The 21,244-nt window shown below is 34.1% G+C and overlaps 1 protein-coding gene across 6 annotated transcripts in view; it reads right to left on the minus strand.

The window, feature by feature from the left end:
- GPATCH2 (G-patch domain containing 2) overlaps positions 1 to 21,244 on the minus strand; it is a 182,151-nt gene that overhangs the window by 141,422 nt on the left and 19,485 nt on the right. Inside the window, exon 6 of one of the 6 annotated variants that reach the window (XM_060127112.1) lies at positions 20,775 to 21,157. The exons of the other annotated variants lie outside the window; for them this stretch is intronic. Coding sequence (XP_059983095.1) covers positions 21,125 to 21,157 — 33 coding nt within the window. The 3' untranslated portion in view covers positions 20,775 to 21,124. Of the gene's footprint in view, positions 1 to 20,774; positions 21,158 to 21,244 lie in introns of those variants that run through there. 6 annotated transcript variants of the gene reach the window in all.

Consider the following 21,244-nt stretch of genomic DNA (forward strand, 5'->3'; position numbering starts at 1 on the left):
AATAGAGGTGGGAATCAGGAGGTAATGAGTAAAGGTTACGTGAGGTATGTTGAAAACATAGACGTAAACAGCCTTAACTGGCTTGGGTACTACTACTCGAGTTGGTCACTATTCATTTTCCCCTACTTCTTTTGTCTTTTATATTCCTCTTTCTCTTTGTCACCCTCTTCCTGTTCCATTGCCCTTGCTCCTTTTCCTGTTAGCGAGTGCCACAGAAAAGACAAGTTGAAAAGTTATTTATACAAAACTTGACACTCTTGGGGAGAAAAGCACGATGCAAATTATTACATATCATAACTTACAATTCTATAGTATTTTAAACTTTGTACCAAGTATTTTTATAAAGCATTTTCATAAAAATTTTCCTAAAGCTATCATAATACCATAATGTCAAAATGCTTTTGAAAGTGACAGTGAATATAAAGATTCACTCCATATAAGAGTATTCTCTGGACATGGTAAATCTGTTTACATTTTCTCAATTAATAACATATTATGAACAGTTGTAAAAAGAGAAAAAATATTTGGGCAATAAACCCAAAAAATAATAGAAAAGGCAACACTACAATTTACTTTTAAAAAAGCAAAATGCCCAGTATTAAAATTGATAAAAAAAAATTGTAAAGCATGAAAGCTTCACGTGGAAATATTGTGGAGTTAAAAACAACGGATTATATCACGTCTTATCAAAGACCAGAAGAAGGTGACAGGTATGTAAGCAATTCACAGTATAACCAGCCAACAAGACATTAAACAGAGAGAACTTTAATAATTTAAATAACTGGCTTGGTTACTTATTCAGCTTTACTCTCAACTAACATTTGAGTATAAAATATAGTTAACTAATTAATAGGAGCACCTAGAGGTTGCAGAAGTTATACTAAAACAGAAATAAAACTACTGAAATATACCATTCATTGTTAAGAAAAACATATATGGATAACTTTATTATAAAAGTGTTAAAAATTAGAATTTTTGAGTCTATAAACTCCTTTTGGGGTAGAATTCAGTAAAACATGAGTAAATTAAAGATTACTAACATCTCATAAATAATTACAGCAAGTATTTAGATTGCTCCCATTAACAGATTAGATGAATTAAACAGCAGAATAGACACAGTTAACTGGAAGACAAGGCTGAAGAAATCACAGTACGGGACAGAAAGACAATGAAATGGGGACTAGGAGAAAAGGGTTAAGAGATACCGAGAATAAAATGAGAAAGTGCAACATATCTCTGTCTGGAATCCTAAAGAGATAGAAGATTAATAATGAACAAAAAGCCATATTTAGATAAGGGCTGAAATTTTTTTGAACTGGTTAAAGATAGGAATTAGCAGACATAGGAAAGACAACATAAAAGCAGAGTAAATAAATTCACATCTATACATAACGCTGTGAAACTATGAATATCAAAGACCAAAAAAGAAAATCAGCCAGAGGTGGGGAATAACCCGCGATATCTATTATCAGTCTGACAACAGATTTCTCAACAGCAACAATGAATGCCGGAAGAGAGTAATAGAGTATCTTCCAAAAGCTGAGAAAAATTATTTAACCCGGAATTATATATGCAAAAAAAATTTTTTGTGAACAAGAGTGAAATGAATCCAGTTCCAGATTCAAAACAGCAAATTTATCAGTTTTAGAACTTCACTAAAACACCTTCTAAGAACATACTTGAAGAAAAGGATCTTACAAGGAAAATATGACATTTAAGATGAAATGGTAAGGGCTTCCCTAGTGGTGCAGTGGTTAAGAATCCACCTGCCAATGCAGGGGACACAGGTTCGAGCCCTGGTCCGGGAAGATCCCGCATGCCGCAGAGCAACTAAGCCCGTGAGCCACAACTACTGAGCCTGCGTGCCACAACTACTGTAGCACATGCGCCTGGAGCCCGTGCTTCACAATGAGAGAAGCCACTGCAATGAGAAGCCCGTACACTGCAACGAAGAGTAGCCCCCGCTCGCCACATCTAGAGAAAGCCCAAGGGCAGCAATGAAGACCCAATGCAGCCAAAAATAAATAAATAAATAAATTTATTAAAAAAAAAAAAGATGATATGGTAAGAATCTGCTATGTCTTTCAAAGTTAAATAAACTATGTATTAATACTAATGTCTAATCCATAGGTTTATAAAACTAAAAAATTGTATAGCAAGAGAATGTTTAAGTTTGAAGAAGTATGATCTAATTGATGTTCTAAAGTCCCTGTATTGTCAGAAGTCCCGACATTATTATCCACATACCTTAAATTTAACACACAGCTGAGAACTTAATACTTCTTAAACCAGCCAGGCATTTTTACAGGTCTTTATCTTCAGTTATGCTGAACTGAAGCACGAGACTTAGAATTGGATGACCTATGTTTGCTCGCAAAAGGGATCTATGTTGATCTTCACAGGAGCTCCACATTCATTCATTCAACAGCCTCACTAATATACTGAGTTCCTAGGATGTGTCAAGCACGGTTCTAGATACTAAAGAGAGAGGCCAACAAGACGGACCTTGAAGAAGAGTACATTCCAGTGGTTGGAGACACTAGACAAGAAAAAAAATAACTTCAGATTATGGTAGGTGCTATAAAGGAAAGAGAGGGCTTCCCTGGTGGCGCAGTGGTTGAGAGTCCGCCTGCCGATGCAGGGGACACGGGTTCGTGCCCTGGTCCGGGAATATCCCACATGCCACCGAGCGGCTAGGCCCGTGAGCCATGGCCGCTGAGCCTGCGCTCCGCAATGGGAGAGGCCACAACAGTGAGAGGCCCGCGTACTGCATAAAAAAAAAAAAAAAAGGAAAGAGAGAAGATCATATGAAGGAAGGTAATTAAAAGATGGAGGGAAATAAGAGATCAAAGTAACTTTGCCTAAGACTGTGTAACAGTGGTGAATCAAATAGAGCTCCTTCTACTCCAAATCTCCTGATCTTTCTACTATATAACACTACCCTTCCTATTTTTCTGTGGAAAGACCTAACCAGTCAAAGGCACAGCTCAAATACCCTTTCAATACCCGCTAGTAGAAGTGATTATTCTCTTTTTTCTCATCTCAGTAGTGCAACTGGTTTAAGTCTCTGCTGTGGCACTTACACTTTGCTCTGCTGTGCATTAGTCTGTACATACCAAATGCCCATAGGACCCTTGAGAGTAGGGACGCGTGTCATTCATTACTTTCGATTTCTGGGACCTGGTACATAGTAAATCTCAATACCGTTTTGCTCTTCAACTCAGTAATGATTTTAATTTTAAATATGGTCACAATAAGTACTATTCATTTATATAAACTATATCTTCTTTGATGAAAGATTTGGGCATGCTTTAAAAGAGACAAGAATAAATACTGTGTTTGGTTCTTTGTGGTACTCCCATGGCCAGTACCACATGCAGTGTTTTTTTCACTTGTTGGCTATCTTAAAATGTTTTGAATTTGAATACCTTGAGCTAGGGAATGCCCTTACTAGTGTGTGGCTACCTCCCTAAGCTACTTCCCAGATTATCTGCCTGGCCCCTGAAGGCATTTGAGCTTTGGACTCCTGAAGTTAATAAGTAATAATAGTGCCTTTACAGTTCCTAAATCCAAGTCCTACTACATACCTTATTTCAGCTTACCTTTTATTAGCCCTATTTTAGGGATGAGGAAAGTGAAGCTCAAAAAGTGATTTCTCCTATAGGTCACATAGCCAGTAAATCATGGATCTGCGAGAAGTTATTCTGATTTCTGGTTCCACGCTTTTTGCTTGCACTACACCAGTAGTGGTTAAAACGCGGTTCTGTGAGTGATAAAGTGATGGCAGTGGAGACTCTGAATGATAGGAGAGATGCCTCCTGGCATGGAAGTTTTCAGATAAGGTTTTAACTGAAACGTATTTTGATGAACGGGCAAGATTTCTCCAGACTGACATGAAAACTGTGAAGTTTCAAACAATGGTAGGAGCCAAATGACAGACACTGGAAAGTGCAAGACTCATTTAGAATGCATCAACTGGGGGGAATTAGGACATGAAGAAGATGGAAAGATAAGTGGAAGTCCTAATGGCAAAGACCTAGAACAGGAAGAAAGGAATTTACATTGTGTTGGTTAAACCAAGGGAAGACATTAATAGGTTTAAGTTAGAAGTCAAATGGGTCACAAAGATCATGTTAGAATTTGAAGAGAGTTGCTAACAGCGGGAAAGAGAGCAGAGAAGGAAAGGCTAACCAAGGAGACTAGTTAGGCTATGTCAATGGCCAAGACACTGAACTAGAGAATTGGAGAAAAATAAATAGATTACTAATTGACCTCCTTAAAAACATTCACTTTGCTTGAAAATGGTAAAGTTCACCTGGCAATTCCTAAAACTACGGTTAAAAATGTTAACAAAATTGCAGTCTCTAGGACGAATGTATACTCAACTGAAAAGGTTAGTGAGAGGCAGGTGGGGGAAAATAGAAAAGGATGCTGGACCAAGAATCAGACAACTGACCCTGCTCTACACCTTATTGGTTATGTCAGTTACTTACTTATCTTCTCAGAACCTTAACTTCCTCTTTTGAAAGGACAACCCTGTTATCCCTTGCAAAACTGAACGCTACCATGCAAAGGTGATAACTGTGATCTTGTAGTTATCGTTATCATCTTCATTACTGACAGTAATAGAGAAAAACTATTAACACTTAAGTAATACATTGACTCTGTATCATTAACCAATGTTTATAAAACCACCAGAGGAATACCACTAAAATCTATTATTGGTATTTTAAAAGAAAGGCATAAGCATTTCAGTTGATCATTTTTATTTAAAAGAGCATGATTTGATTTACTTTCATATCTAATGTGATATGAAAATCAAATTAGGAGGTACACATAAGTCAGAGATTACTTTTAAGGTTTTCACAGCTAGCTAAATTTATTAAAACCTCTAATTTGTTAATACAGAAATTAATCTGGTAAGTACCAATGAGTAACACACTTTATATTAAAGAATCCATATATCAAAAAAATCAGTAAGTTCACAGCTTTAAAGAAAGCAGCGCTATTTTTAGATGAACAAGTAAGACCTGTAATTGATGTCAGGTCTTTGCCTTAGAAAACATGTTTTCCCCACTGTACAGTTAGCTCAATTAATGAATTCTATTTCAGCTATTGTGGCTATACAAATTACCTTTTTTAACTGCTAAATTAATCATATAGCATCTTATATATTAGCGATTACACAAGTTTGTCAATGAGTTATAGGCTTGACTCAAATTAATGTCACTTTCATCTCTAATAGTATCCCTTCCGAAAATGTATTCTAGAATTTTAGTTGATATAAAAAGTGTTGACTTAATACCAAGCCTCAGAACATGCTGATTGCAAACACATTTTTGTTAAATTTGTGGGAAAGAAAAAACTGATTCTCACTTTCATTTTAAAATTTTATGTAATAGTACAGTAGAGGTGTAGGTGGAAAAAAAAAGAAAAACAACCCATATACCAATCTGACCTCACTGTGAAATAGGTAAAGAAAGGTATAAAATTAAAATGACAAAGTCAGTGTTCACCATCCAGTATTTCAACATCTAATTTAAGTCTAATGATAATATTAAGAGTATAAAGAATGGGAAATGCTCATGCATCATGTATTGAATTAAAAATCAATAACGACTACATTCTAAAACATAGTGTGTGAAAAACCAATCTGATTTCACACTTTTCACACTTAGGATACATTAAAAAAAGAACAATCTGAAAATGTATACATAGAGATTCAAAAAGTGTATCTGGAGATTAATAAGGGGAAAACCTCTGTGTCAGACATAGATAGAACATAGCTGATTATTGTGTTTCCTTTTGGGTTACTGCTATCAACGGAAAAAAAAGCAGGCTCCCAATGTGATCCTACTCTTCTTTGTACCAGATACTTACATGAAATCATGGTGCTACTCTGTGTATCTCCTTCTCCCCACTTTTTGATTCAAAAATGGATCTATGACAACAATCATCTAATGACCTCCTAAGTGCTTGTTTTATGAATTTGGCCCTTACTCAAGAAGTTAGACTGAAAAGTCTTTTAATCTCCTTCTGAAAAGAATTTACTGGATTGCATTTAAGTTCAAGTTCAAGGGTATTAAAATGTACAATGGAGAGTGAAAAAGGTGCTCGGTTATAGATTTTAACTTCTTAACTAGAAAACTGACTCAATATAGATTTTCTAATTTACAATGAATCAAAAGAGAAAACAATAGACCATAGCAAAAGTGGCACAAATGTATCAAAAACCAAATGAATAAACATTTGAGGAGATTTATTATTAGAAATTGCAATAAATTTTGGAAAGATGAATTGATTTTAGTTAAAAGGTATAACTGACAATTTATTGGGCGGGAAGATGCATTATTTTCAATTGTTATCCATCTACAGTAAAACTGATTTGTGTCCTACTGTATTTTATGGAAAAGGAGACTGCAACTTTCCGTGATTTAGATTAAATGTATTAATCATAACCAGGCACTGTGAACTATATATCTACTATTAAAGAAGATTTTTGACATTTAATTCTGTAGCAATATTTTGGCTCTGTACCACTCTTCCTAAATCCAATTCCTGCTACAGTTGGCAGATTTCTCCCTTTTAATTTTATGAGGCTTAAAGTAGCATTTAACCACCCATGCGGTAAATAATGCGGGATTAGAAATATTTAGTGTTTTGTTTCCCTTTCAGGAGTGGTAATCCATCAAATCCAAAAATGTTCTCTAAAATTTTTCTATATTTTTGGCAATCTCTAATATATGATATCATAAAAATTATAAAATTAAATAAAATGCATTACATAGCCAGAATAGATCTGCTTTTCTAAAGAACTGTGTTAACCCAAAAGAGCAGGTAAAGATCACTTTGAACCAGCAACATGAATCCCTATTAAAAAAAAAAACAAAGTAAAATAAAAAAATATGGATTAAAACATGATACTTGATTAGAACGTTTTCATTTTATTCCCTTGGGTAATGAATCTTAATGAGTGTGCAAATAATTTCTAGGCAGTTTAACCATTTAATATCCATCTAAACCACATACTATTGAAAGACAAAGTATTAGAGATATATAGGAGAACAGTTATTAAACATCTAGTTGTGCTAGGTATTTGGCTAAGTGCTCTATAAATGTAAAAATAAATTTTAAGTTTAGTACATCATATGGTGCACATTTGCCCCCAACAAATAAAACTGAATCCTTAGTTTTTTCATACAAGTGAGGCACAAGACAAAAATGAAATGCTTAACCTACAGAAGTTAATATTTCTAACTATAATTTAGAATAGTAACAAAACACCTTTACATTTAACATGTGAGCTTAAAAAGAATTAAAAACTTCAGTTAAAAAATACAATTCTGCTATGAAATCAAAATAACCGCTGGAAGTAACATTGACTTTAAACAAAATCAAATTCCAATTTTTAAATTTTCATTTATATGAAATGTTAATTTTGTTTATTAATGAATCCAAATTATTACAATAATCACACTATAACTGCATATGGTACTCTGAGATACATCAAAGTAATAAAGTAACTTGTCCAATGAGTAATTATCTATATTTAATCTATATATAAAACAAATGGCCCAGAAATGAGTAAAGTCTGTAATTCACTCAAGACACATTGATGCCATATAGTCATAGTAGGAACATCTAATTTCTTCATGCATATTCATGTCTTAATTCACTTTTAACAGTTAATGATTATGATTGTTATGAAAATAAGTGTATGTCCTCAAAGTGTCTACATGAAATCAAAGTGTCTAAATGAAACCACCTACCAGAAATAAGATAATGTAAAAAGAAAATATGTGTATGTGTGTGTTTGTAAAGGCCCTTTTTTCATATATAAAGTGTCTGCCTTGCCCTTCCTGGCTTCATAGTGCTACACTGCAGAGCTGGGAGTTATACACTGGGAAAAATAGGAGGAAAGAAAATTCATCCAGTCAGCTAGACAGCCAGCACCTCTAAGTAATATCACAATGGAAAGTAAAGGCATTTCAAGAATAATCATATGATCAACATACACAATTAACGTGTTAAAAATGTGTTAGTAATATATACGACACATATAACAATTTGCTGAGGAAACAGGATGACTCTGAGATTATGTTCAATCAAGGAAAGAGTTTAATTGGTTTTTCCTGTAAACAGACAATTCCAAAGATTGGGCCTGTACTAGTGCTTTAAGAGGCTAAATGAGGAAGTAGGATTAGGGAAAAGTTGTGATGTTAATAAATATGAAGAAAGCTAATGTCAAATTCATAGCATGAATTATTTACTTCAATACAATTTGCAACAACTTAAGAATTCGACAATAAAAATTTGTAAATCTTTCCTCAAAATGAGAACCCAATCAAATTTTGAAATGGACCACTTTCACAAGTTGACAAGAAATTTAAATGTCAAGTCTCATGGTATTTTCAAAAGCTAACATTCTAAAAAGCTAAATCGTTATAGCTCCAGCTAAAATACAGAAAAGAGAATGACTTCTGAAAATTTTCGTATGCAAAAGGACTGGAGTTCAGAAGACCTGGCTCTGATTGTTCATAATGAAGCTAATTCTTTGAAAATCACTGAGTCCACACAATGGAAATTACAGTAATACTTATACCACAGGATGGTGGAGTCTATAAAGATGTCCTTTACGAAATATTTAATGCTATTTTAATATTTATTGCTGTCACTAACCTTTTTGGATATGGAGAAACCAAACTGATAGGTAACAAAAAAATTTACCTTTTAATAAATTTGAGAAAGAAAAGATTTAAATATCAGCGAGGACCTAATAAGTTAAATCAACAGATAATACAGGAAAGGAGAGAAAACATATGTGAGGTGAAAACAGAAGAGCTGACAGGAGGGATGGACAGCATATTTACAATGTAATGTAATGATGAAAAACTATTACACTGAAAAATAAAACATGTATCCAATTCAGTAGATTTAACTTGATCAAACACAGAGTAATTATTTACCCAATATATTCATTAAATCAACCAAACTATATAACTAAGATGTATTTTATTTCAGTGAGCCACTAGGCCTATCAATTTTTTACAAATTCAAGAATTCATTGGAAATATTTTTACCCTTGAAGGGGAAGTAGTATAGCTTGAAGGCTAAGACTTTGGGTAGCGGGTCATAGGGCCAGAGTTTAAATCCTGACACTACTGATTACAAGCTGTGACCTTGAATAAGTCACTTAAGCCATTTGCCCCTGTTCCTGGCTTATAAAATGGAGAGGAGAATAATATTTACCTCAGTAGCCTTTTTTTGAACATTAAATGAATTAACATACATAGAGAGATTAGAACACCACCTGGCAAATAATAACTCAATAATGTTAGCTAATATAATTAATAGTAACCAAATATTTCTGTCCTTAAATATTAGCTACATAAAATAAAAGCTGATAGAATTATTTAATAATATACTAAAATGAAATACTATGCAGCCAAACAAATGAATAAAAAATAGGTATAATTTATAATCTCTCAGACTTTTTTTTAAAGTTTAAAAACCAAGGTTCAGATTAATCGATGCTGTATGTGCACAGATGGGTATGGGAAGAACTGGATGTGGGACAAAGACTTTCCACTGGATACCTTTTGTCCTATTTATCCTCTTGTCCTTTTGTCCTCTTAAAACCTGTGAATCTATTACTTAAAAAGAAAGAAAGAAAGAAAGAAAATCAAAAGAAAAGAACACTAGCTAGCACTTCCCGGTAAACATAACCCACTAATCACACAATGCAGCTCCCTGTCAAAACCCCACTAAAAAGACAGTAAAGAATAAAAAGGTATAACTCCACAAGGACAAAGCAGATAGGAAAGAAGATACCACCAGACAAGCAGAGTCAACAAAATCACAGAAGAAAACGAAACGGATGTGTGGCCGGCAGCTCAGCTTTCTCTAGCAAAGGGGTAGGGAGACGGGGTGATAAAAAGTAAGTTGACTGAAGCAGCAGACTCCAGAAAGGTTCAGAAATTGGAGGCGCCAGACACCTCTTCAACAGGGAATTGCTGGAAAATTTATTTTTTTAAATTGATCCCTAATCCCAATCCTTGGCAACACAGTCATACAGTGTTACCACCCCTTCCCTATATCCTAGCAGAAGCACAAACAGTGTATAAGACACTGTTAAACTAGAAAGGGGCCATACCTATGGATCACATGATATACCTTTACTAAAATTAAGAGAATTCAGGGAAAGTCTGCAGACTGAGGGCTCCCTGCCCTCTGCTTTGCAATCAGAATGTTGGCGAGTGGAGTCAAAACACTAATCCAATCCCCACCCCACACGCCTTGAGGCAGGAGATTACTTATTAGGCGGTTATTTCAAAGGAAAATCCCTATGGATAGCAACATTTAAGAATTCCCCAACCAAAAGGTGAGCATCTGTACACTGGGCATCCAAGCAGCTTTTTAGTGCTCTCTCAAATGGAACCTTATCTGCACCACATCACTAAATACATAAAAGGACAAATTAAAAACAATGAAGAGGGAATTCTGTGGTGGTCCAGCGGTTAGAACTCCGTGCTTTCACTGCCGAGGGCCTGGGTTCAATTCCTGGTCAGAGAACTAAGATCCCACAAGCCATGCGGCATGGCCAAAAAATTAAAAAAAAAAAAATTAAAAAATAAAAACAATGAAGAACTTAGATACTAATATTGGTAGGAAAGGATGTTACTTAAGGTTGTACTGGCCATGTAACTAGTGGTGGAAAACTCCCTAAAAAGCATAAGGTAATACCCAGTAAATTCCTATCAACATTTTAAAAATTATTAAACACATACTATGGGCTAGGAGCTGGACCCCTGTCACTCGGGTGCTACACATACTTGGGGACACAATGCAAACATAAGAAGATGAGTAAGAGTATAAAATAGAAAGGTCACCCATTAATGAATGAAAGAATGGCAGAGACAGCAGATGCAATGGCATTTCAGATGATGCAGTGATCTCTGAAGTGTGAGGAGTTGGGGAAGCTTTTGACAAAAAGGTATGGAGCCTGAACTGTTCCTTGAAGGATATGAATCTACCAGTAAGAAGAGGGGTGCACTGTTGTGAGCAAATGTAGAGAAGGAACGAATATGACTGAGTAAGGGATGGTTGATGGAGGGGTGGGGACGCTGTGAACCTAAGACCATCTGGAAAGGAGTGAAGTGTTGTATATAGGTCACAGGTAAGCAGTGAAGGTCAGAAGGAACAAACCTGAATTTGATGATAAAGGCGTGAAAACTATTTTTTGACTAGGGTATAAGCATGTTTTAAAAATGTTTCCTTGGAGTTAGATGTGATACGGATTAGAGGGAGGAAAACCGGAAGGAACAGAGACCAGGGAGACTAATGTACTATCAAAATGTAAGGTTAGGAGTAACTACACTAGGGCAGTGATAGATGAAATTTGGAAAGAAAGGGTTAATATGACAAACAAGGAAAGAAATGAGACGTGTCTAGGTGTGGAAAGAGTGGAGGAAGACAGAGATAACACATAAAACTAAAACTTTAAATGAAGAATGAAAAACTAGTTAGGATCAGTGCGTCCCTTAGCAAACATTAGGTCTCTTCTCTCTCTCTCTCCCTTTCCCAATTAATTTTTACTAGCCAAACTGCAAGGTGCTGGGGGACAAAGACATATCTCACTTCCCACAATGAACAGATCACAAGCCACCATTACATGTGCATACAGCTGAACCAAGAAATCTATGCCTGAAAACACAATTAAGCAAGACATCAAGTTTCTGAGTCAGAGGTCACATATACTTATTTATCCATCCAACAAATGATATAAAATACTCCTTTAAAACATATTTGCGGATCAGAAAATTAAAAGAATCTATCAAAGATATATGTAAATGAAGTGAGATGAAATGAAATCTAAGTAATAACTTTATTTTCAGGATTATGTAGTTATTAAAGAAGCATTTTTAGACTACAGTACAGGAAACCCCTTTTATTTATAAGACTTCTTTGTGAATTCTCAGTTGTTCAAATTGACCTTCAGTTGGAGGATTTGCAGGTGACTTCAATATAGAAAGTACCTGTTAAATATTATTTGGAAGTGTTCTACCCATCATTGATTTTGAACTTTTCTGATATTAGATACCTGACATATCTGAAGGCAAATTAGAAAACTGAGTTTTACAGACCATCAGAATAATTCTATTGACAACATAAAAGACAGAAAACCAGAGTGGAAGCTTTGAAGAAAGTGAAGTGTTTGCAGCATTTCTGTTTCCCTGATTTTGATTAAAAAAAAAGAAACCAAGAAAAATATTGGGAACTCTGGCAATGTCACCATAATTTTAAAGAGCAACAAGGAATGGAATCTTAAAAATAACACAAATGAATCTACATACAAAACAAAAACAGACTCGGAGACATAGAAAACAAACTTATGGTTACCAAGGGGAAAAGGAGGGGGAAAGGATAAATTAGGAGTATGGAATTAACAGATATAAACTACTATACATAAAATAGATAAGCAACAAGGATTTACTGTTGCACAGGGAACTATATTCAATATCTTGTAATAACCTATAATGGAAAATAATCTGAAAAAATGAACATTCATAACTGAATCACTTTGCTATACATCTGAAACTAACACAATATTGTAAATCAACTATACTTCAATAAAAAAATATATCTCACAAAAGGACAATCAATGTGATTCTACTTACATAAAGAATGAAAACAGGATTTAGGAATACATATGCATGTGGTAAATTTAATGTCAGAGGGTTGAGATACACAGAGGAATTAGAATCTTCTGTTTCTGAAGGTGGGTGATGACAATACGGGTATTTGTTTTTCTGTTATTCTGTACACTATACATTTATATCACCTATGCACCTATCTTTGTATAAGATATTTCTCAATAAAAATCATGCCATACATCAAAAAAAAAAAAAGGCAACAAGGAAATGGGTCTTCAGTCTACATTTATGGAGTCAAATAGTTACCAACCAGCAGTCTTATTTTCTAAAAAGAGCATTTTAGAACATATTGCAAAGGTTTCTTTTTTCTTTTTTATTTTTTGATTGTGCTGTGTGGCTTGCAGGATCTTAGTTCCCAGACCAGGGACTGAACCCGCACGTGCCCTGCAAATGTTTCTTAGGATACAACAGAGAAGAAAAATATTTAAATGATAAGCATCATAATCTTTATAAGAAGTATTTTTTAAAACCGCAAATGTTTGCAATCCAATGTTTTTAAGGAGATTCATTAAAAAGTCCATAGATAATTTCTTCAAAAAAAAAAAGAAAAAAAAGTCAATCTTAAAACAAGCCATTTTTTTACTAATAAAGTGAATGACCTAAGAATTTGTATGCAAGTACCAATGTGAAAAAAATGAAAAGAAAGCATGGCATTTCATGATCTTTAAAAATGTAATCAAAAGACTGGTTGCCCTGCATAATATTTAAGTAGCCATTAAAGCATGAGAAAAACTATTAGAATATTAAAATATTACATTTCTGAACATACATTATGATTTAATCTAAAGGGGAAAACCAGAATAGTATATAAATATTTGGCACCTGCAAACTTTCTTTAAATAAAAAACAAAACAAAACATTCAAAAGCACCAGAAGTAATCCTGTACTTTACAAATAAAAGTGTCCTTTTGCCATTTGCAGGCCCACGTTTTGTGGACATTTAAAAGCCATGGTCAACCTGGTCTGGAATCAGGAGAGATGTCTAGGACATAACCCAACTTCCTGAATGAAGAGGTGTGAGTAATGCACACTCTTGTTTCTTTCCCCATGCTGTTAATAAAAGCAATGAGAAGAAAGGCACTAGATCGACCAAGGCTGAACATTATTCCAGCCTGCAAATCATATTCTCTCCAATCACCTTCATATCCTGTAGTTCACTATTACATTACCCTGTTTAATTTTCTCCGTGGCCATTTTTACGTACTCACCCTCCTCCCCAACCAAGTTTATTTTTACTTACTAAAATATAAGCTCCAGGGAACCTTGTCTGCTTTATTCACCATTGTAATTCCCGAGACCTAGAACAGTATCTAGCACATAGTAGAGGCTCAATAAATACTTGTTGAATGAATGGATGCTACCCAAAGGTTGATCAGAAAATCAGATCTGGTAAAATAAAGGGTTCAGTCGACTGTGGATCCCACCTCCTAGGGGAACAGCTAGAGAGCTTTAGACTCCTGATATAGTCTTAACTTGTAACCACCCAATGTACGCTGTATACCACTGTCCATGTGATCTTTCAAAAGACAAATCTGATCCACTTAACCCCCCAGATATTACATCAGTTCACATGCATTCCTGCGGACCACAAAAGTCTGAAATGATATAACTCCTGCCTACCTTGCCAACCAAACCCTGTCTACCATACACTCAACACAAGCATACCTTATATTTCAGCAACACTGGATTCAGTTTCCCGAATATTCCATGCCGTTTCAAACTTAGACTTGCCCGTTCATGTTTTTCTGTCTGCCAACTCCATTCCCAATGAGTTAGTGAGCTCCAACTCATACTTGCAGTCCCAGCTAAAAGATCTTCCTCCTGTGTGAAGTCTACCCAGAATTTTGCCAAGTTCCATTAGAAAGGGGAGGAAAGGAATAAGAGAAATACAGAGGATACAATCACAGTTGAACTGAAGTAGAAATGTGACAGAGGCCAGGCACGTTACACAAGATTGGAGGGATAATGAAGAACCACGGAGGGCAAAGCAGGGAGAACAAGATGAAACAGAGAGCAAGGAAGCAGGCCTGAACTGGCTAATGCTAGAAATCAAGAAGAAGGTACCAAAAACTACCTGAGAAACAAAGAAAAGGATCAGAATGTTGGATGTGGGTCCACAGTGGTTCACCTGATGGAAGCAGTAAAACATTTTAATGATTATTTTTACTATGGTACACACTTTGACTGTGCTCACTATTCAAGACAGCAAAGAATGCTGCCAGGATTTCAAAATAACTCATACTTCCAACAGCATTTTGTAGGAAGGAAGGTTTTTTTATGAAGAGAATTTATTTTTTATTTATCAGTAGCATGACAAAAGAATAAACGTCCAGACTGCATTAATTCTGGTTTACTAATGGAAAAAGAAAAGTTAAATGTGTAAGTTGTAAACATTAACCTACATTACAGGGATGTTCTTAGGATTAAATGAATCAGAATATATAAATAGCACTTAGAAAAGTATCTGACATATAGTAAGCATCGTAATAAGTGCTTGCATTCATTGCTAACATTCGCTTTGCCAGGTTCCAGATTTCTGAAACATCACAAACCGAAAAACAATATATGAAGCCAAAGCAATTCTAGTACTAAGTTATCAGAGAAGCAAGCGTAAGTAGTTTAAATAGATGGAGAAAAAAGTATATGTGGCCAAATTTGACAGTATTAAAATACCAAGATTGAACATATGTTTATATAATTTTTCCTAAAGGATTAAGACTAAATATGGAGAACAGAATAAGCATTCAAATACCTGCTGAATGAATGAATGCATTATTATATATCTGTACTATCTGAATTTGTATATATTATACAAATATTCTACTTTTAGTAAAGTGTAATATAATACAAATATATTTGCATTATATACAAATATATATATATTATTGTAATATAATACAAATATTATACAAATATTCTACTTTTAATAAAGTAATATAATAAAACTAAATATCATTATTAATACAGATACTATTTTTAATGGGACAGAATAAAAAATTGTTAGATTTGTATTTTCAAATATCAATTATGGATATTAAATTTATATGACATGAAATATAAAGTTGTGAATAATCACAATGAAATAGAGAATTTTAACTCAAAGAAGAGACACTGTTAAAATGTCTTCTGTAAAAGAAATATTTATTATAAATCTATTAAGCAGTACTTTTCAATGATATAATATCTACTTTATCTCAAAATAAATTCTAAGAAAAAAATATAAGTTTCTAGTGTGAAATCTGGAGCTCATGTTGACTTTGAGATAAGATTAAGAACTAAATTATTAACATACATAGTAACAGATTAGAATATACATGATACAATGTATATTTAGAATATAAAAAATTCTAAATATGTATTCTTTTTGTATTCTGCAAAGTATCCAAAAATGCTTAAAGGATACAAATGAATATCAATTCACAGAGATTATAATTAAGCATTTAGTTATTGAATTCCATTGAAAAATATTAGATAACTAGTTAGCACATGGTCAAATTACAGTTGAAGACATATGCTGGGAATATATTAAAAAATCATTTTAGGTCTGTTTTCTGTTATAAAATTTCTCCTTTATCTTAGACTAGGCTAAAAGAAAAGTTTATGTAGTTCCCTTATTTAAACCAAATCCACTTAAAATGGGCCTCCTGTTGTAAAAGGCTATAAATCGGACTAAATATTTCTACTCTAGTATCCTAAGAAACAATAAAACAACAGTTGAGTAAGACATACAGAGTAAATCACTATAGTATCATTATCAATATGCCACTCATGAAATCCTGTCTTCTATGACTTCATAAAAGGGAAAAATATTATAATATTCCTTTCTCTCACAGAATTGACTCGAGTCTGAACAGATATGTTACTGCATTGTTGAATACAAACAATATGCTTATTGTAAAGCATGACAATTTAGATTAAGGATTGATGTTCACATTTTTTTTCGAATATTTAAATTTGATAAACATGTATTAAATAGTCAATAAAATCAGATTCATTTTCTTTGCTAGAATAACCACCATCACCATTATACTTTTTCTCATTCCAACCATACAAAAAAACTGGACTGAAACAATTATAAAATCTCAAGACAGAACCCTATAACCCTTATGTACAATTCTTTATGTAATATTTATGTTGGATTTCAGGTACTATATTTTAAATGGAGCCATTTATTTCCTGATCTTTCAACAGACTACTCAATTTGAATGCTAATTTAGATAAATGTAACACTGTGGAAAGACCATCCATTTCAAGAAAAGAAGATCAAGATCTCTCATCCACAGAACACACTGATTAATTAGGATGCTTAGGGGTAGCACATCTCAGCTAACTTAAATGCTATGCTTAAGTCAGGTTAATCGGATTCACTTTGCTAGTACAGTATCCCAAAACTGATTCTGGGACGGTTCATTATTCTGAAGATTATCATTCTGAATTGTACCTAATGCACAAATTCTGGAAATACAAGAGATTTAGGCTGAATCTCCTGGATAACGGCCCCGTAATTATTATTTCCTTAATTCTCCTAAAAGAGGCGAATATAAGAGGCTGATTAGTTGGGCTCCAATAACCTAGTGCCTTATTCTAACAGAAGGACAGCAATAGTTAATTCCTCTTAACATTAAATTCTCAGGAATTTATCTGGATTCTCCCGTCATGTACATGGACAAAATTACTTTTAAGAATCAGATAACTCTGGACCAAAACCTCCTAAACAGTGCCGGTCTTTCTACAAATAAACAGCTTAATAATTGCGGCGGTTGGGGTAGGTGGGGTGCAGAGGAGAAATTTAGAACAGGTTTTTTAGTTTGCAGTTAAGTTTTGAGATTCAATGCAGTGTCTGTCAATTTAAAATTCATTCAAAATTATTCTTCACAGACAATATTAAACACAAGGGCCGGCTCAAATATGAATGAGGTACAAAAGAAACACAAAAGGCTGCAATCAAAAGCACTTTAAATATTAAACATGAAGGGATATTATATATAAAATATGAACAGATAAGTTTTAAAGTCTAAAATTCTGCACTTTGATCCATGATACAACTGTTCTTTGCAACATGAGCTTCTGTGTTTAATATATCTAATAATATGTGTGACTATCATTTATTTAATATACACTATGTGACAAAGATGGTGCTGGACCCATTATGGAAACACAATCTCATTTAATCCTGACAACACTTCTGCAAAGTAATCACTGTCCCTATTTACCAGAAAGAGAAAATGAGGTTCAAATTGTAATTACAAGTAAAAAGAAAAATCAGAGTGGGGATTCACCAACGTCTGACTTCAAGATCTGTAAATTTTCTACAATACCACTTTGCTCTTCTACAAAACTAACTGGAGTCGATCCTCACTCCAACTTGTAGGTCCTACATATGCAAATTTGCATATCCACTAAAATTTATTTGTAACCCCCAAATCAATACTCATAGTGCTTTCACGGTCATTCACAGACGTGAGAAAAGCAATGAAAAACTTGAGTCACCTGAGGCACATGTGCATGCCCTACTGAAGTCAAACAAGGCAACACTGCTTTCTTGTTTTCAGCTCTTAATACCGTAAACAAGTGTCCTTTTTGTGGTTTATTTAGTGCCATGTTTTCCACCTTTTCGCGCTTTCTTTGGTGATTCGCTGTGTTAAATGGTCCCCAGGCATAAGGTTGCAGTGCTGTTTGCTGCTGCTAAAGCACAAAGAATGCTGTGCTGTGCCTTACGGAGAAAACACATGTATTAGATAAGCTTTGTTCAGGCACAAGCTACGACGCTGTTGGTCATGAGTTCAATGTGAATGGATCCACAATATATGTTAAATAAGGTGTTTTTAAACGAAAACATACATAAAACAAGGCTATGCATTGATCGAATGATGAAAATGTCACGACCAAAGGCTCACAGGAACATAACCCTGAGTTTCTCTCAGGAGCAATGGTTCAGCATTCTCTAATTCCGTGTTGCCTGCAACTTTATAGAACATTACTATGGTGAATAATGAAAACTCTGATTGGAAGTTCTTCTCCAAAAATGTTTACATTAATATTTCAGTAAAAGATTCTCCTTCTGTCATTTCCTTCAAAGAACATCATTATTTTTTGTAGTCATCACCCATCTGTTTAAGAAAAGGAAACCCTATGCTGTCATTCCATTTAATGGGTTGCAGCTACATGTGTCTGACTTTGCTCAGGAAACTCATCTCTCTTAAAAGCAATCTGGCTTTCCAATGTGAAAGTCTAAGGAATTAAGTTTCATTTCTTACTACCGGATGTCAGAGATACTGTTTAAAGATGACTGTTTCATGAGCTTACGATTTTTAAGACTAGATGGTTACATGTAATAGGGACAGTACAAGCAACAACAACAACAAAAAACTTAGCATAGGAACTTAAAAATATCAGCACAAATTGGAACTCTTACCTTTCTTGCCCAAGTCAGATATTTTATTGGAAAAAAAAAAAAAAGATTACAGTACTTAAAACTCCAAACAAGGACAATTCGGAATTGAAAGAAAGAAAACCTGAAGGAGCCCATTGTCTTCAGCAAAATTTTGAATACAAAAAACATGGACCAGGAAAACAGTTTGTGGCCTAATGCACTAGTTCCATGATAAACACCACATATAGTGTATCTCCATCAAGTGAAACTTAATCACCTTTTTACAATTGAGAGAGGGAAGGCAGCATTTACTATGGTCAAGCCATGTATCATCAATACCATGAAGCTAGCCTATCAGTTGTAATAGCTTCTATAAAATACCACAGTGAGATTGCAATAAGCCTAGAAAATGGGCTACAAATCCCAGCTATGCTCAAGCAAGCAGTGAACCAAAAATGAAAATAGGTAAAACTGAACCAAGAGCTAGACAGCATTCATCTAGCTTCACGATTGGTAAGGCAAAGTTCATAGGCCAAGGTTTTAAAGTGACTTATTCAGATCTAAAAGACAGTCGTTATACAAAAGAAAATAAAAACATTTATGTAAATTCAGAAAAAAAATCATGAAGTTTCACTCCAAAGGACATAGCACAAAAAAGCTTACTTACAATGACCGAATACCATATTATTGTCCCTCTAAAATATCACTTTAAATATGCAAAGGTAAAGAGACTCAAAGTTGCACTTTATCACTTTTAATCTCTCCAGTTTAGACAAGCAATCTAAAAGATGTCACACATTCCTACTTAATACATTTGCTGGAATCTTTCAGATTGTAACTTTAGGTAAAGAAAATGTCAACTTTAAGTTTCTTTTCCAATCATCATATTTAAATTAGCCATTAAATGCTGAATTAACAATTAATCCATACAATATAAAAATACATGTATTAAATCACAATTTTCATCGATTATAAGAACTTAATAAAAATATTAATCATTTTAATATAACCATTTTGAAGAACTGGGCTGAATGTAGTGTAGTATCTAAATTATATCATCAATAGAAATGTTACATTTTCCCTTCTGCTTGGTGAAAATGAGCTCATGCAAGTATTTTTGACACTCACAGTGACACACACATTTGCCATTCTAAGGATGTGTAAGCAGCTCTCACTTTTAAACATGACAATATGATTCAGTCATACAGTATTTGTTGAAATACCAGCTTTCACATGAGTTTAATACGCTCTAAGCAAGAATGATCATTTTGACGGTTTCAGGTATCAGACAGAGAAGATAATTTAAAAGGTAAGAGTAAATGATTCCACTAGCACAGACTAGTTATCACCGTGACTAGTTTAAAACTAAGATTTTTCCAAGTACAATAAAAACTGTACTATAAAATACAATGGGTTTGCAATACAGAGCAGATTATCCAAGTAGAAAGCAAACTTGAACAAAATACAAACTCTAGCAGATTATCAACCTTACCTATTACTCATCTTAGCCCTTGTTAAAATACCCTGAGTAAAATGCAAATATTTTAAATAATGTTGGCTATATAAGATTTCTCTAAAAATGAACCATAAATGTCAATGCATCATGTTTTTAAATTTACAACAGTCAGATATGTAAAAATGAGTTCTTATCCAGTCACAATATAAACATTAAGGAATACTGATGTGAGATCTGGAAGTTTTTAATTCTCTAGCTTTTGTTAGCATTTTGGCAAAGCAAGTGATACATAAATGGTTTCAATGTTAAAAAAAATCATAAAAGAGAAAAATATATAAAATTTACAGTAGTTTCTATCCACCCTGGGCCAACCTAGATCCCTAAAAGCCTCCCCCATCAGGTTCACTTCTGACTAAAGGAAGAATACCAGTCCTCCAGCAAAAACAGCCCCATCTTTTCATCAAAGAGGCTCTCACTTCAGTGATATTCCTCCAGGGGAAGAGGACAGGAGCCAGGTTCCCTCGAATGTCATTCCCCAGATGTTCAAAACGTAACTAATTTATTAGCATTAGAAGATTTGGTTTATAGGGGAATCTCACTGGTCCAGTTTGTAGCCTACAAAAAAATGGATTATTTTTAAGTATAACATTAGAATATGAATAAAGGATGAGGATGTGGCTTTTTATTCCATAGAAATGGATA

Source organism: Lagenorhynchus albirostris, chromosome 2 (genome assembly GCF_949774975.1).
Source record: "Lagenorhynchus albirostris chromosome 2, mLagAlb1.1, whole genome shotgun sequence".
Taxonomy (NCBI): Eukaryota; Metazoa; Chordata; class Mammalia; order Artiodactyla; family Delphinidae; genus Lagenorhynchus; species Lagenorhynchus albirostris.